The sequence below is a fragment of the Coloeus monedula genome (genome assembly GCF_965178545.1).
Source record: "Coloeus monedula genome assembly, chromosome: 12".
Lineage (NCBI taxonomy): Eukaryota > Metazoa > Chordata > Aves > Passeriformes > Corvidae > Coloeus > Coloeus monedula.
The window spans coordinates 5,044,751-5,059,423 of NC_138792.1; the positions used below are offsets into that span (position 1 = coordinate 5,044,751).

Genomic DNA, 14,673 nt, shown 5'->3' on the forward strand with positions numbered 1-14,673 from the left:
GACACAAGTATTATAGAAAAAAAAAAAAAAAGGAAACAAAAAACCAGAGAGGAAGTTTGGAGTTTTACCTACCCATAGAAAATATGAACAACTAGGGTGTAATCATTCCAAGAAGTTAGGATAGTGTGTGACGAGATTCAGATTTATTCTGTTGTAGTATTTCTGCATGTCTGAGCCAAGAGAGCAAGTTTATCATTGCAGGGAGTGGCAGAGTATCTACATCTTCTTGTGAGGTTCCCAGGTGCTCTTCCACAAAGGGAAAATAAAAAAGATGCTGGTCTTACCGCCAGAAGGTAGATTAAGATCTCTTTGTGTGTTTGTATTGCCTTAAGAAATTAATGCCTTTCTGACTCAGTATGGGGGAAGATACAGAGAGGGAAATTGATGCTATTTGCTTTTGGACAGAATGGTAGTGATTCATTATTATGACCCTACAAAATATCATTACTTGAGCTTGTATCTGAGAAAATCCATTTTCTTCTTGCTGTGAAAAAATGAAATACTCTTTTTAGTTTGCAAGTAATTAAATAGTTATTTTCTGTGTCAGAATTTAAAAAGAGTGGTGAAAAGCTGGGTTTGGGGAGGTTCCCCATAGGTTTTATTAAGTGTTTTTTACACTGATTTATCTCCAATACCTGTTGGGAAAACTTCCAGAATTTCTTGCAAAACTGAAGAGGGAGTATCAAACTCTTCCTTGGAAAGAAAATCTCTAAACAAAGTGCTAATAATATATTCCCAAGTTCAAGAATAGCTCAGGAAAAATAGTCAAATTAGGCATAGCCACTTCTCTGGATTGCAACTTTGGTTAACTTTGCAGTGGGTATCTACAGAATAATCATTAGGTTTTGATTTTTCTTTCCCCACTGCAGTGACTGTGACAACGCTGCCTCTGTGTTGACAGTGCAGGCATTGCTTTCAAAAGACCAGGAGATTTCCTGATGCTGCTGAGTGACTAAAATGAGTTGGGGCTTTCCAAAACTGCCACTTTTCAGAATATGTTTGAACTGTAAGTTCCTCAGACACACGTGACCTCAATGGGTGTCTGAAGGTGAGGACCTGGTGTCGGTGTGTGCATCTCTCTGGTGTGATGGGCACGTGCTGGTGCGGCTGTAGGGCCCTGGATCCTACACCAGGCACACTGGAGTCCTCACAGCTGTGTTTTCCCACCTGGCTGTGCACTTTTATTTCTGGCCTTGGGGGAACCAAAGGGGAGAGGATGTGCTGGTCTAATCCTGAGCTTGAGCAGTAGGGATAAGCATAGGGTGTGTATCCAAGGGTAGGAGCTCAAAAGCATCCCCACGCTGGACAGGTTTGCTCAGAAGCACAATTTTGATACAATTGTAGAATAATTTAATCTGAGAGGGACTTTTTGAAGGTCTCTAGTCCAACCTCGAGGTACTTAAGGCAGAACTAGCTTCCAGGTTGGATGGGGTGTTTGAGGGTAGATGCCAGCTGTGTTCTGAGCATCTGTGAGGATGGGGATCCCACAGTCTCTCTGTGTCCCACTTCCCTGGTCTGACCGTCTGCACTGAGATTTGTTTTATCTATTTTTTTTTCCTGCTTCATACATCCTTTCCTTAGATCTGTCACTGTCACAATTGCTTCTTGTTTTGCTGCCCAGCTTTTGGAAGAGTCTCCCTGTTTCCTCTGTAAGTACCAGCAGGTAGATGTAGGCAGCAAATACCTCCCTGTTCAAAGCTTTTTCTCTGGGCTGAACCAACCCCAGTACTTAACATGCTTCCTCCCACATCACCCTGGTCATCTCCACTGGACTTTCTGCATTCTCACACACTGTTTAAAAATAGAACTGCACAGAATTAGAGATGTTTCCTAGTGCTGCTACAAAAGGAAAGATGAGTTCCAACTGCCCAAAATATAGAATTCTCTTAATATAAAAATATGACTTTCTTGAATCGCTAAAATGAAAGTGGCCTTTGCAGGTTTGCCATGAAAATCTGTATTTTAAAGCAACCTTCTGTTCCAAAAAAAAAAAGTGAAAATTAATTTGGCAACGGATTATAAAAAATAGTAAAGATGCAAATAGCAAGAAATGCAAGGTTTAGAGTGAAGAATGAAGCCTTAAATCTGCCCTCTTGAGCATAAATTGCATATTCTATTATATAATTTAAAATTATTTGCCATTTTGAAAAGGGCTTCATGGAGCTATAAAAATTTAGGTCAGCTGACTGTCTGGCTCAGATAGTTGTGAACTATCTGCAACTGTTTTCCTGTCAAAAATTGCAGTACTTGCAGTTCAGTTCAGTTGACTTCAGATTTATTTTTTCCCTGATGTATGTCTGCCATCAAAGTCAAGGCTGAATGATCAACTTTTTCTTTAAAAATGTTTGTTCTTTAGCAGCTTGTTGGCATTCATCTGGGCATGGAGGAGATGGGATTGTGACGTGGAGAACTGGACACTGCCAATAGTTTGGGAGGAGAAAATCTCTCTTGTGTATGGCCTTTGTGCTTGTGGTACCTTTGGTGGTTTCTTCTTTTTCTTGTGGGGAGGGAATTGCTGAAAGGCATTGCTTTTGACTATTAAGTACTTCTGGGGTTTTTTTGCAGCAAGACTCACCAAGAATTAATGTGTTATCCTCAGTCTGCCTGAAACTCAAGTTCCTTTTTTGGGCTAAACTGAAAATCCTTGATTTCTTACCCAATTTCAAATGCATGATGTTAACATTCAGAGTGCGAGTCCCAGAGTTTTGCTCAATGATTCACGAGAGCACAGGAGCTTTGCAGTCTGTCCAGGAGAGGCAGGATCCTGGCTGGGGGCCGGGGAACGTCTCAAGTTCTCAGCAGGCAGCTGCTTTTCTCCAGGAAAAAGTGCTCTGAGCTTTGAAGGGTAAAACAGCTAAAGATGAATGCATTTAATTCAAAGGAAAAAATAATTGTGTTTACTCCAAGAAAGGTTTGGGTTTTTTCCTTTTAACAAGTATAATGGTGGTAAATACTCCCAAAGGCATGTGAGCCCCCCCAGTGCCCCACCAGTACAGACCCGTTAACTGCTGTAGCTTTTGTTTCCCTTCAACTTAACCTTCTGGAATATCCAAAAACTCCAGCATACCAACCTCTGCTTTAAATAATTCATGTGTTTCTCGATAGACAAAAATGTTTTTCTACCTTCAGTTTATTCTAAACCGGACTCAAAGACTGTAGGGAAAGAATGTGCCAAAAGAAAGAATTATTTTACTTTATCAGAAAGCAGGAGTGGCATTGAAAAGAACTTGGTTTTGCTGAATGTTTAAATTATAATTTTAAGGACTGTCAGTAGTAGACTGAACTGGAATTGATGATTGACCACAAAATTCAGTATATGTACTTTGATGTTAGCTACTGGAAAAAAATCTGTGATAGGCACATGTTTCAATTTAAAATTATGGAGATGGTTATTAAATAAATGCAGAATCCATGAATAAAATGTGAGTTATTTTTCTGGTACAGCAGTGTGCTTAGAAGACTGTAGATGAAGGAATTAGTCATAAAGTTTTACCTTGAGGAGACTGAAGGATGCCGTGAAATGGAAAACTGATGACTTCAAGCCAGGATCTGTGTAAAAGAATAAGAACAAGAATATTAGCAAAGCAATAAAACAGTTAATTCTGACAGTGGAGCCCAGTCTTGAGAATTCCTGTAGTCAAATTCCCACATGATTTTTCAAACTGAATATGCAAAATGCAAGAGAGAGTGAATGACTCTACTCGCTATTTCAGTATTCAGACCTGAGCAGTTATAAAAATAGACACTTTTAATACAGAAGCCTTATCTTGGAGTTGTTTTTTGTGGTGTGGTTTTGTTTGGGGGTTGTTTGCTTGTTTGTTTTCACAGTCTAGAGTTAAGGTATGTCCTGCCTATGATCCTTTGGCTGCCTAGTGTCTCCTTCATTGTGGAAAGGTGATTTGGAAAAACTGTCATCAGAGGTTTGAATTAAAAGCTGTGTTTGGGAAAAAATATTCTGAAGTATTTAGAAACTTTCTAGAGACTTTTTTTTTTTGAGGCCAGCTAAGTTGGAAAGAATAAACAGTCCAGTAACCACTTGCTCATTCATCTGCATGTGCAGCTGCAAAATTATTTTCTGTGCCTATCGTGCAAAACTTCTTCCTAAATATGAGGTTTAGAGACCCTCTGGGAGTAATTAACTACAATGCAGAAGCAAATCTGGGTTCATTGTATGTTCTGCTCATTTAAGAAATATTTTTGTGCACAAAGCCCATTAGCAAGGTTCCAAAACCTTCATGAATGTTAAGCATTTTATGATAGGATTCTGAGCACTTTCTATTTAAATGAATTCTAATGTAATCTCATTAATTACATCTAGCTTTTGATCCCTGGATAACAAATTGCTATGTCAGATATGTGCCACACTGCATTCAAGGGCTGAAATCTGGCTTTTATTTAATTATTTATTTAACAGTGACAGAACAGCTCTTTTCCTGTGGGCTACACAAAAAGTTGAGGATATGCTCAAAAGAAGTTGCCTACTATTGATTTTATTCTACTTACTGGTCCACTTCCATACCACTGCTCAGCTAAGAGCTTTCCTACTGTGCTTTTAGCCCTGTGCTGTGTGTGGTTGTTGGGAGCTTGACTCCAATTCAGTGGAAGTGCAAAGCAAAGCTGCTGTTTTTCATCAGTTTTACAGGATTGGCAGTCAAAATTATTGAGTTCCTGAGGACGTGATTTAACCAGGACTGGGAGTACATGCCCTTAGCTTCAGTGGGTGCAGACATGTGCCTGAAGTCAAGAGTACATTTAATCCACCAAATTAGCTCCATGCATGAGGCTGAGGGACTTGAGAAGCAGCAGCATGATGTTCTCTGGCCTGTGTTACATGGGCAGTCAGGGGTTGTAATCAGACTTGTCCTCACTTTGTCAGCTACTTTGTGAAGTAGCACAAATCATGTGAGATACTGTGAGGAAATCTGTCCCCCACCCCGTGTGTGGGATGAGGCTGTTGGGGCAGTAGTCCTGAGGAGCAGACTGCTGGGATTAGGTTTACTGGCCTGGCTGTGTGCTTGTGATCAGCAAGAAGCAGTGGCACAAAAACAGATGAAAAGCAGAAATAAGTGCTCAGCTTTTATGAAAGTTTGTCCTTTCTTTTCTCTTAACTCTCTGTTGTCTGTTTCAGAAGGATCATATAGGGCTGCGTCATATCCATCATTCATTTCCCAATAGAAACCAAACTACAATATTTGTTCTTGTAAGAGAGTTAGTCATTAAGATCTGAGGGTTTTTACAACACCTTCATTTTACCTCAGAATAGGTAAAATATATCCAAACCCTTCCATTTAAGGTGATGGATTACCCTGTGCTTGCCTGCGCTATCTGGATTGGTTGGAATTTTGTGCAATTACTATTTTACACAGCAGCGGAGTATCTGTGAAGTGGATATCAATTGAAACATATTTTGCTTTTCAGACTTGCTTTTTCAGGTTTCACAAAACATTTAATTAGTGATAATCAGCTTTTAACCAGCCAGAGCACACTGATGTGATTCTCTGCCTCTCTCCCCCATGGTTGTAGGCATAGTCTGTACCCTTCAGATAAATTGCTTGCAGTCTGGAGAACATCCTAGCCAGCAGGAAGGGGAAGAATACGGATGGCAGTTGCATGGGGAAATAAAGAAGGTGTTGTGTATAATGTGGTTTCAGTGAAGAATATCCTTTTCCTTTACTTTTCAGAATGGTGAACTTGGAAACCAGCCGGAGATTGCAAAGTCTCCTTTCCCTGGAGGTTGCTGGTCAATGGTCGTCATCTACCACACCCAAGGAAACTAGAAGAGCTCCACGCTAACTTCTGTAAGTTTTACTTCACTATGGAAGATCAAATGATTTTCTGGCTCAGGTTTTGTGATGTTCGGCATCTGCCTTGGACCTGGAACTTGGAAAAGGGATCGTTCCTGAGGCACGGTTAAGAGACAGAGAAACCAGCCCCAGACAATGAGCACTTTAAGTAGCACTGGAATATTACTCAGCTTAACGACAGTGTCTGTTACACTGGATTTTAGTTTGCATGGTGGTCTGATGGCTTGGTCCTTAAGCAGCAATTTGACTCTGAACCAGAGTTTGCCTACATCTGATCCTCTCAACGCCTCTGAGAAGGGCGAAGTCTCTCGGATGTCCGTGAGGGAGAAGAATTGGCCAGCCCTCTTGATCTTGGTTGTCATCCTGCTGACCATTGGGGGGAACATATTGGTAATTATGGCTGTGTCCTTGGAGAAGAAGTTGCAGAATGCCACAAACTTCTTCCTGATGTCGCTGGCAGTAGCAGACATGCTGGTGGGTATCCTGGTCATGCCCGTGTCGCTCATTGCAGTCCTGTACGGTAAGTGCCTTCCCTCCTAGTTTGAATATTTGCTTTTGCAGGGAGTCCCCTGAGGCTGCAACAATCTGTTGTGCCCGATTTTCCCTGTGCTGGTAACTTGGGGAGTATCAGTGTGCACTTGGTCATGGCTCTGGGCTGAGGTTCAGTCTCTGCTGGGAGCAGAGGTTGTGTCCACGCTGCCAGGAATGACCCGTGAATAATGTCCAGCTGTGGGGTTCCTATTGCTGAGGCCACCAAGAGAATCTGTGAGAGCAAGTCAGCTTTTTACCTTTTGGTTGGACTGCCCCAAGACAGAGCTTGGACACAAGAGCTCATAGAAAATCTGAGAAGTGTGTGTTCATGACCGACCCAGCTCGAAGCCAGGTCGGGATCTGTCCTTGAGCTCCCACTGCTGTGATCAGTGGGATTTGAGAAAAAACGTGGATAAGAAAGGAGGTTTGCCCTAGTAGATTTGGCATTCAAATAAAAGCCTTCACTCCTGGCATTTGTACCTTTCAGGGGGTCATTTTGCCTTTCTGTGCCTCAGTTCCCTATCTCTAACCTGAGAATATGCCCTGTTTTAAAGCACCCAGAGGCCTGCCTGTATAGGTGTAAACATTTATTTCTCCCCATATTAGGGTCCGTGTGTTTGCAATGAAGTGGGGCAGTGCTGCTGCACTGAGGTGTGGAGTCACTGTTAGCACTTCAAAGAAGTAAAATATCAAATATATCTAACTTTCATCTGGCTGGGACTCCAAATCCCTTTGTTCAGTGGGCTGCTAGGAATCTCCATCCCTGGATATTTCAAAGGGGTATTTCATTCTCCTCTGTATCTTTGATCATCATGTTTGTATACTCACGTATCAATTTTATAATGTGTGTATTTCATAGATAAAACTTACTAATTTTTGAAGTCTGCTTTAAGATTTTCTTAGAAAGGTATTTTAATATTAATATTTCTTGGAAACAAATAATGCTGTTTACTTACAAATTTGATTAGAAATTGGTTTACTGTCCTATAAAGTAAAATGTAGGGATATTTATCTGACTTCTTCACTTGCCTAAATGAGTAAGTCTGGCAGAGATTAATTCCTAAAACACATTGATCAAGCATACATCATTCCAAAGCTTATATAACTTGTCTACAGTGAGTTAAATCAATATGTGATTTAGGTGCAGGCCTAGCTGTGGAGATCTTATGCACAAAGATCTTTTATTTTGAACTGTCAGAATAGTTCCATCTCTAAATCTTGTGTGTATTACAACATGTGTATTTTATTTTTAGCATTTTACTCCAGCTCCCGGGAGCTTGAAAGGGAGCATATAAATACTGAATTATGTGACTGACCTGCACTTGCATAAATTCTGTGTTAGCCAGTGACTCTAAAAAGGTGAATTTATGGAAGTGGTCTTCCTACATACATACTTGCAAGGTCTTTGGAAAGTAATAGAAATGGATTTTCTGTTCTGCCTAGAAAATGATTACTTAAGGTAGTTTAAAGGTGTAAAGCATGCCACCCCTTTAGCAGCAAGGAAATACCTCTGATTTGAAGAGGCATTGTAATTATTGCCCTTTTTTTGCCAGAGAGCCAGTATTAGCTGCTGATAACCCAAACATTTCTCCACAAACAGCACGATGTAGATTTTTTTGGCAAAAATTGTAATTTCAGGACAGACATGGAAGATTTGTGGAAATACTTTGAGAAATGAAGAGGTTGTTGGGGCAGTGCCGGGTGCTGGCACCAAAGCAGGCACGTTGCCTTCAGGCTTTGTGAGAGGAGGAGGAGGAAGAAAAGTTCCATTTGGGGAAAAATGGAACTCAGAGGAACTTGTGGATTGATTTGAGTAGGACCCCAGTGAAATAAATTTTTTTATATTATTTAAGCTATTGTGTTTAAGCTATTAAATTGTGGAAGCAAAAAAGGGGGAAATATTCTTACACCGGCAGAATTCTCATGAGGGTAACTGGGGTGCCTGGCCATGGACTGAGCAGGGAGAGTGTTACTGCTTGGAAACATAACTGTGAATGTTCAGTCATTTTTACTCTGTATATTTTACCTTGTGCATTCTATATATTCTACATAGTCTTGTTCTGGGCTGTTTCAAAGGCTGCCATATGCTGTACTGAGAAGTATATGCAGCACACCTCTTCCAGATTTGTAGAAGTCACTTTTAATTTATGTAATCAGAGAGAAACCTTTAAAAATACATATAACAAATAGGAGAGTGAAGAAATTACTTTCAAGTTTCCACATCAGCTCCCTCAGCCCCAAAGATAAATTCTAGTTGACAGAGTAGGCTCATTTCCTTACTTTTGGGCTAATAAGGTAAATGAAGTAGATTTCACTTCAAGCATAACCAGAAAATTGAATGACACCCTCCACAAATACTTGTGGTTTTTGGTGGTTTTCTTAATTAAAAGTAGGAAAAATCAAGTTGTAAGTTAATTCAAGAGTCTTATAAAGGAAGGGACAGCAGGATGTAGCATGATGGATTTTTCACCCATTAATCAGGGCTCAGATATATTTATCAATTAGTCTTTCTTAAGAGTCTTACAGTAATCGATGAGTTGCATTTGACAACCAAGAACATTTTCCCTGGCATGTAATTCCTAAAGAACTAAGCAAATTAGTGTGCTAATTAGTAAGGGTGCTTTGGGCAGAGTAAATGAGAAATGTACACAGCTTCATCTCAATGGAGAAATGCCTGATTAATTAAAAATACTGATATGATAGGGCATCAGGTATCTTGCACATGGAGGAGCTTCTGACAACAGACTGAGGTTGTTTCCTCACCTCTGAGGGCTTTAGGGACAAGCAGCAGTGGGTTTACATCGTGTCATGTGTTTATGAGCGAGAAACAGAGGGCTTCTCTTCCTCTGCTTGTGCTGGTGAAGGAATGCAAGAGAATCTTGTCAGCTGAGCTGAGTGGACACTGCAGAGGATATTGAGCTTTCTTGGTTCTATTGCAGAAGGTTCACAGCTGCCAGCAAGTTGCCAGGGTGTGGCCAACTAGCGGCCAGCAGTCCCCTCTGTGACTCCCAGTGCAGGCTCTCTCTTCCCTTTGTGATGCTGGTGGCTGATGCAGCTTCCAGGGGGGCTGGTACTGGATGCAGCATTCATCAGCCCCAGCTGCCAGAGCAGCGTTACAACCACATTATTGTTATTATTGATAATTACCATCATTATCGTGTGGTGATGTGCTGAGCACTTGGGCAGACTTTGATGTAGATTTCCCTGCAGATGGGGGGAGGCAGTGCAGTTCAGCACTCTGATGTGACACTCAGGTATCTAGAACTGATCATTTTAAAGATCATACCAAGTCATGGGTTTAAATGCATCTTGACTGCACTAAGTTCCAGCTGACAGCTGCATTACTTTCAGAAATTATTATTTCTTCCTTTTAGATTTAAATGCGTGGTGTTTCTGTTTGTGCTGAGTAACCACTACATTTTATTCTTCTGCTAGGGTGTGAGTGAATGGAAACTCCTACACTGCTTGCATTATCTGTGTCATAAATTCAGAAATGGGACTATTTTTTTCTCTCCAATGGCACCTTGTACCTGGGATGTGTCCAGTGAAATTTATATCCAACTGGATGTATTAGGGGTTTTTTTTTGCCATCAGTAGGATCCACAGGTTGCCTACACTGTGTGCTCACCCAGCAGCATTTATTCTCTTTCCAAGTCCTTAAGCTTTCTTGTAACCTCAGCTAACCTAAATAATTCTGTGAAATCTGAAAACCTACTACATCATTATTCACCCTCTTTCCAGATTATTAGATACATAGGAAACTTTAGTTGAGATATTGAGTGTCCTGCTACTGAATTTTCTCCACATGAACAACTGCCTGTTTACCTGATGTGACAAATGGGATTAAGTTGTGGTGTATCTGTGATGCTGTTGGGAAAGAAAGCTCTGTATGGTGTGCCCTGAATCCATAGAACAGCTTCTTTTCAGCTACCCAAGGTTTAAATTGTGCTTAGAGTGAGAGGAGGGAGGGAATACTAAATAGATACTCTCTGTATCTCATTGAAGATGGGTCCCTGGTTGTAAAACATCTCGAGGCAGCTAGATGTTAACTTGCAGGATTTTTCAGAGCCACTGAAAATTTGGCACCATACGATGGCTCTCTGCTTGATCACATTTGGAAATAGCATTAGGAACTCACACAGCTTTGGCTTGCATTGGTGGAAATCTGATGGCTTCTGGTCAGGTGAGAGTCAAAGGCTGAAGAGCCGAAATCAGCACAGGGACTGGAGAGGGTGGTGATGCCTGTCAAGAGGAGGGAGGGATGCTCCACACCTTTTCTCAGCAGTGATTAAATCTATTAAACCTATATTTGCATCATCCTCTTCCGAAAACATTTGAGTCAGAGATTTAATTGTCATATTGAAAGCTGGATTTGCTCCACACACATAAATTTCCTTTCAGTTTCATTTCTGATTTTGTCTGAGGTTATCCATACTTTATAACTGGCTTTTTATCTAGTTTATTTTACTTTTTTTCGTTACACTTTTAATGTTGGACAATAAAGACTGGAAGCCAGATGAGTGAAGAAAGTCTCATCATCTGAGCAGTGCAAAGCACTTTGAAGGAAAGACCACAGTGCTCTGTAGTACTTTAAAGTCATCTTTAGTCTTACTAAGGCAGAGTTTCTTTCAAAAATTGTCACAGCAATTTGACTTATTTTAGCCTTTTGTTACTCCTTCTCATTATTTTGATGCATGTTTTTAGTGATGCCTTGTCTGAAAATCTCCTCAAGATTTTTTATTCTTTTGTTATGAGAGATGAGAAAATGGCACCAATATGAGATGGATACAGTCATTTGAACTTGATTTTTTTTTCCTAGCTGATGAAATTTCACTTGTTCATCCATGCAGCCTCCCCATCCCCAGGACTTTCTTGACAGGCAGGTTGTGTATGGCTCTAGTGCAATATTCTCCATTGAGATAAAGATTTCATATGAAATTAGCAAATTAACATGAATTTTTTCAATTCCTTTCCATGTCTTTCCTTTGGTCTCAATTAATTTAATAGAAAAATCTGCTGGACACTCTTCTAGAGGCATGTTGCAGTCTTAGAGTAACTATGCTAAAAACCCAAAACCCAGCTTGTTAGCCCTGATGAAGGAGTGCTGAGGGTTGACCAGGAGTGAAGAGGAAACAGAAATGGTGTAAAACCATGGATGCAGTTAAGCTGTTTATGTGGGCACCCCCACCCTGATACAGACACAGTGCTTAAAGCAGTTTTTATTTTCAACCAAGTAAAATGTCACCAGTAACACTTGTACTGATTGTTCCTCTTGCCTGGCAACATTCATTTAACTGTAGGGGCTTCCTCATACATACCTTTCCAACCCCTATTGAAGTTTTAGTCCTCATCAGATTAGGAGAAAGATCCAAAACTGGGCAGCCCATAAAACTGGAGGTGGGTCGTCTCCACCTCCTCCATGATGAGCTGCAGCTGTGCTACATAAGACACACAGCACTGATGATGAGGTTCTGCTCTGGGAAGGGGACAGTGAAATTTTTCCTGGTCAAGCTTGTATCTTGGCTTGCTTTCTACTGAATTTCTCCTTTTGGGAATGGATTTTGGTTACAAGACTTGCAAGCAATGGAGCAGTCCATAAATAAGTTGTATATGTTCAGGGAAGCAAGTCAGGGAAGTCTCTGGTGCCTGCAAACAGTCTCTTGGTCAATTTGGAGGTTTATTTTAATTATGTTAAAGTACTAATTGGAGTTGTAGCTGTCTTTTGAACAGTGTCTCAACCTAAATTTGGGTAGAGCAGGAAGAGCTACAGAGTGTGCTTGGATCTTCTGGAAAGCAGTTTTTCCTCATTTCTAACACCTGCAAGTGTTAGATCTGTCTGTCTTCTGGTAGATTAAATTATAACAGTGTTCAGCACTTGACCTGCTATCACTTCTTTGGGCAGATGGTCATGTATTTATTGGTAACTGAGCTGGTTCTTCTCCCTGTGCTGCACCTGTACAGACACATCTAGGAAGCTTGTCACTTTTAATGTAGTAAGAACAGGCCCCATAAAAATTCAGATTTTAGTAAAACCTTGGCTTGCATTGTGAATTCCTCCTAAAAAATTCCAAGGGACCTGCCATAAGTCTTCTGTATGGATGCTCTTTTCTCTCCCTCAGGACAAGTCTGTCCCTTCCTTAGCAGGCATCTGTGCTGCAACAGCAGCTGGAAATCTGCAGTATTATCATGTTAAGCAGGATGTGACAACCAGGAATATACATCTGAGAGGAGCAGGCAGTGCCTGCTGGTAGTGCACCCCAAGCATCACCTGAATTGCATCCTCAGAGCCCTGTGCCCCACTAGAAAGGACAGCAAGGCAGCACCTGGTGCCAGCAATCCCCCAGGTTTATCTGGCAGCATGTTTTGAGTCTTTCCTCCACCCCATGTGAGTGTGCAGCTGCCCCAAACCCTGACCCAGGCCAGGCTCTTTGCTGTGTCCAGGGTGTAGGGGCCAAAGTCAGAGCAAGTGTTTGAGGCTACAATTCCTGGGGGCAACCAGCTGCAGTTATCCCCTGGCCTCTGGGGTATTTTGGTATCCTTACCTGCTCTGCTGTGTGTTACCTGAGGCAGCACGAGTGACCTGGGGTTAAGAACTGGCTATAAAAAGGGCACATGTCCCTCCTGGCCTCTCAGCAAAGCTTTGTTATGTCCTGTCCTGCCCAGCTATGGACAGGAAGGTCACGTTCCACAAGGTGTTCTGCTCTGCACTTTCCTCCTGGAAATGGATGGTGTTATTCTTCATTAGAAGCTTCATTAGGAAGGGACTGCTTTCCTCAGTGCAGCCCCCTCTCCCCTGCAGCTGCTCTGCTGCAGCTCGTGGGAGCCTGGACTCTGTTTTGCCATGCACCATTTGACGTCTTGTGGGAAAGTGGGAGATAAGGAGCTCTTTCTGGCTACTGCTCTGGAAGCATCCCGAGGAACATGTCATGGCAAATAAAGCTGTTTGGAGTGGTTTTGTCTAATTGCATTTTTGATTGAAACTGTGGAAATGGATCCATGTCTGCAGCACTTCTCCTGGGAAGCTGGAAGAGGGATGGAGTTGTTCTTGTTGCTGGTGAAGTTCTTTGCAGCATGTGGAGCCCAAGTCCCCATTCTGCCAGCTTTATGGTGATCTGTTGCAAAAAATTAAAAATTTAGCCAATAGCACAGTAATCACTAGGGTGTATCAGACTACAATTTAAGCCATAAACTAGAATTTCTATCTTGAAAATATGTATTTTTTAATGTAACTCTTCTTGCAAAAATCAGATAACTTTCACATTTATTCTAATGCTGAATGAAAATGAATTTCCAACCCTGTAACACTGCCGGGAAGCTCAAATTCTGTCCAGCATGTTCAAACAGCAAAAGCCACTCCAGGGCCGTGGAGCTGTGGGATCCAGTCTGCAGTTTGCTGGTGTGTGCCATGAACTGGGCAGCTCTCTGGAGCCTGTGGGAAACAGGAGCTGCTTTCTGTGGTCAGCAAGCAGCTTCCTCTGAGGAAAGGGCTCAGTGTGTCCATCTGACAGTGATGCCAGCTGCTCTTCCTGAGCTCCCCACCATCTCACACAGGAGCTGTTCCCTACAACTTCTTGCCCATTGCTCAGGGCCATCTGCACATGGCAAGTCTTTTCTTATTTCCAGGAGGAATGCAGAGGACCCCTTGCCTTAGGTCTCTGATCTCGCTTCCTCTACTGCTGAGCTCTGAATGACGCAGCAAAGGCTTTGTGGTGCAAAGATAATTTTCACCAGAATAAATCAATGCCAGCCTTCAGAGAGAGTTTCAATGGCACCTTGCTTACTGCTGTGGGTAGGGCCTGGCAGTTTTGTGCCAGCTCCTTGTGACTCATTTGAGCTCAGCTATAATCCACATTTTGGAGCATTCGTTTATAGGACTCTGAAGACCAAATTCTGCTGTCAGATAAAAAGGAAGAACAGTTGCTATTTCATTTTTTTACCACCTGCCTCTTTCTTGTTATTTCTTCCCTCTGTGCCACCTGTATATCATCCAGCTCTGACTTTGGCTGGCTTCTTGGAATAGGCAGAGATATTCTTTACTGCCCTTGCTCCGTTTGTTCCTGTTGACAAGAGGAGATTGTCAATCCACCAGCATTAGGAGAAAACATGAGAGAACAATAAATATACCACATTTGTAAACATGCTTTTTTTGCTCCTCTAAACCCCTTGCTGTTAAGCAACCAGCTCCTCTGCCTGCTGTGGGTTAATGGGGCTGTTAGCCTGTGATCTGCCAGGGATGATGCTGCTGCCCATGGAGCTCAGGCTGCTCAGTCCAGCACAGATGAACAGAGCACAAACACTTCCAGCAGCTTCTGTTTCTGGTAGCTTCCATCGTGAGGGC

General features: G+C 41.8%; 1 protein-coding gene across 1 annotated transcript in view; it reads left to right on the forward strand.

The window, feature by feature from the left end:
- Positions 1-5,939: 5,939 nt before the first annotated feature.
- HTR2C (5-hydroxytryptamine receptor 2C) overlaps positions 5,940-14,673 on the forward strand; it is a gene marked incomplete at both ends in the record, with an annotated part of 38,672 nt that continues 29,938 nt past the window's right edge. Inside the window, one exon of the mRNA XM_082289419.1 lies at positions 5,940-6,324. Within this exon, the coding sequence (XP_082145545.1) occupies positions 5,940-6,324 (385 nt within the window). The remainder of the gene's footprint in view (positions 6,325-14,673) is intronic.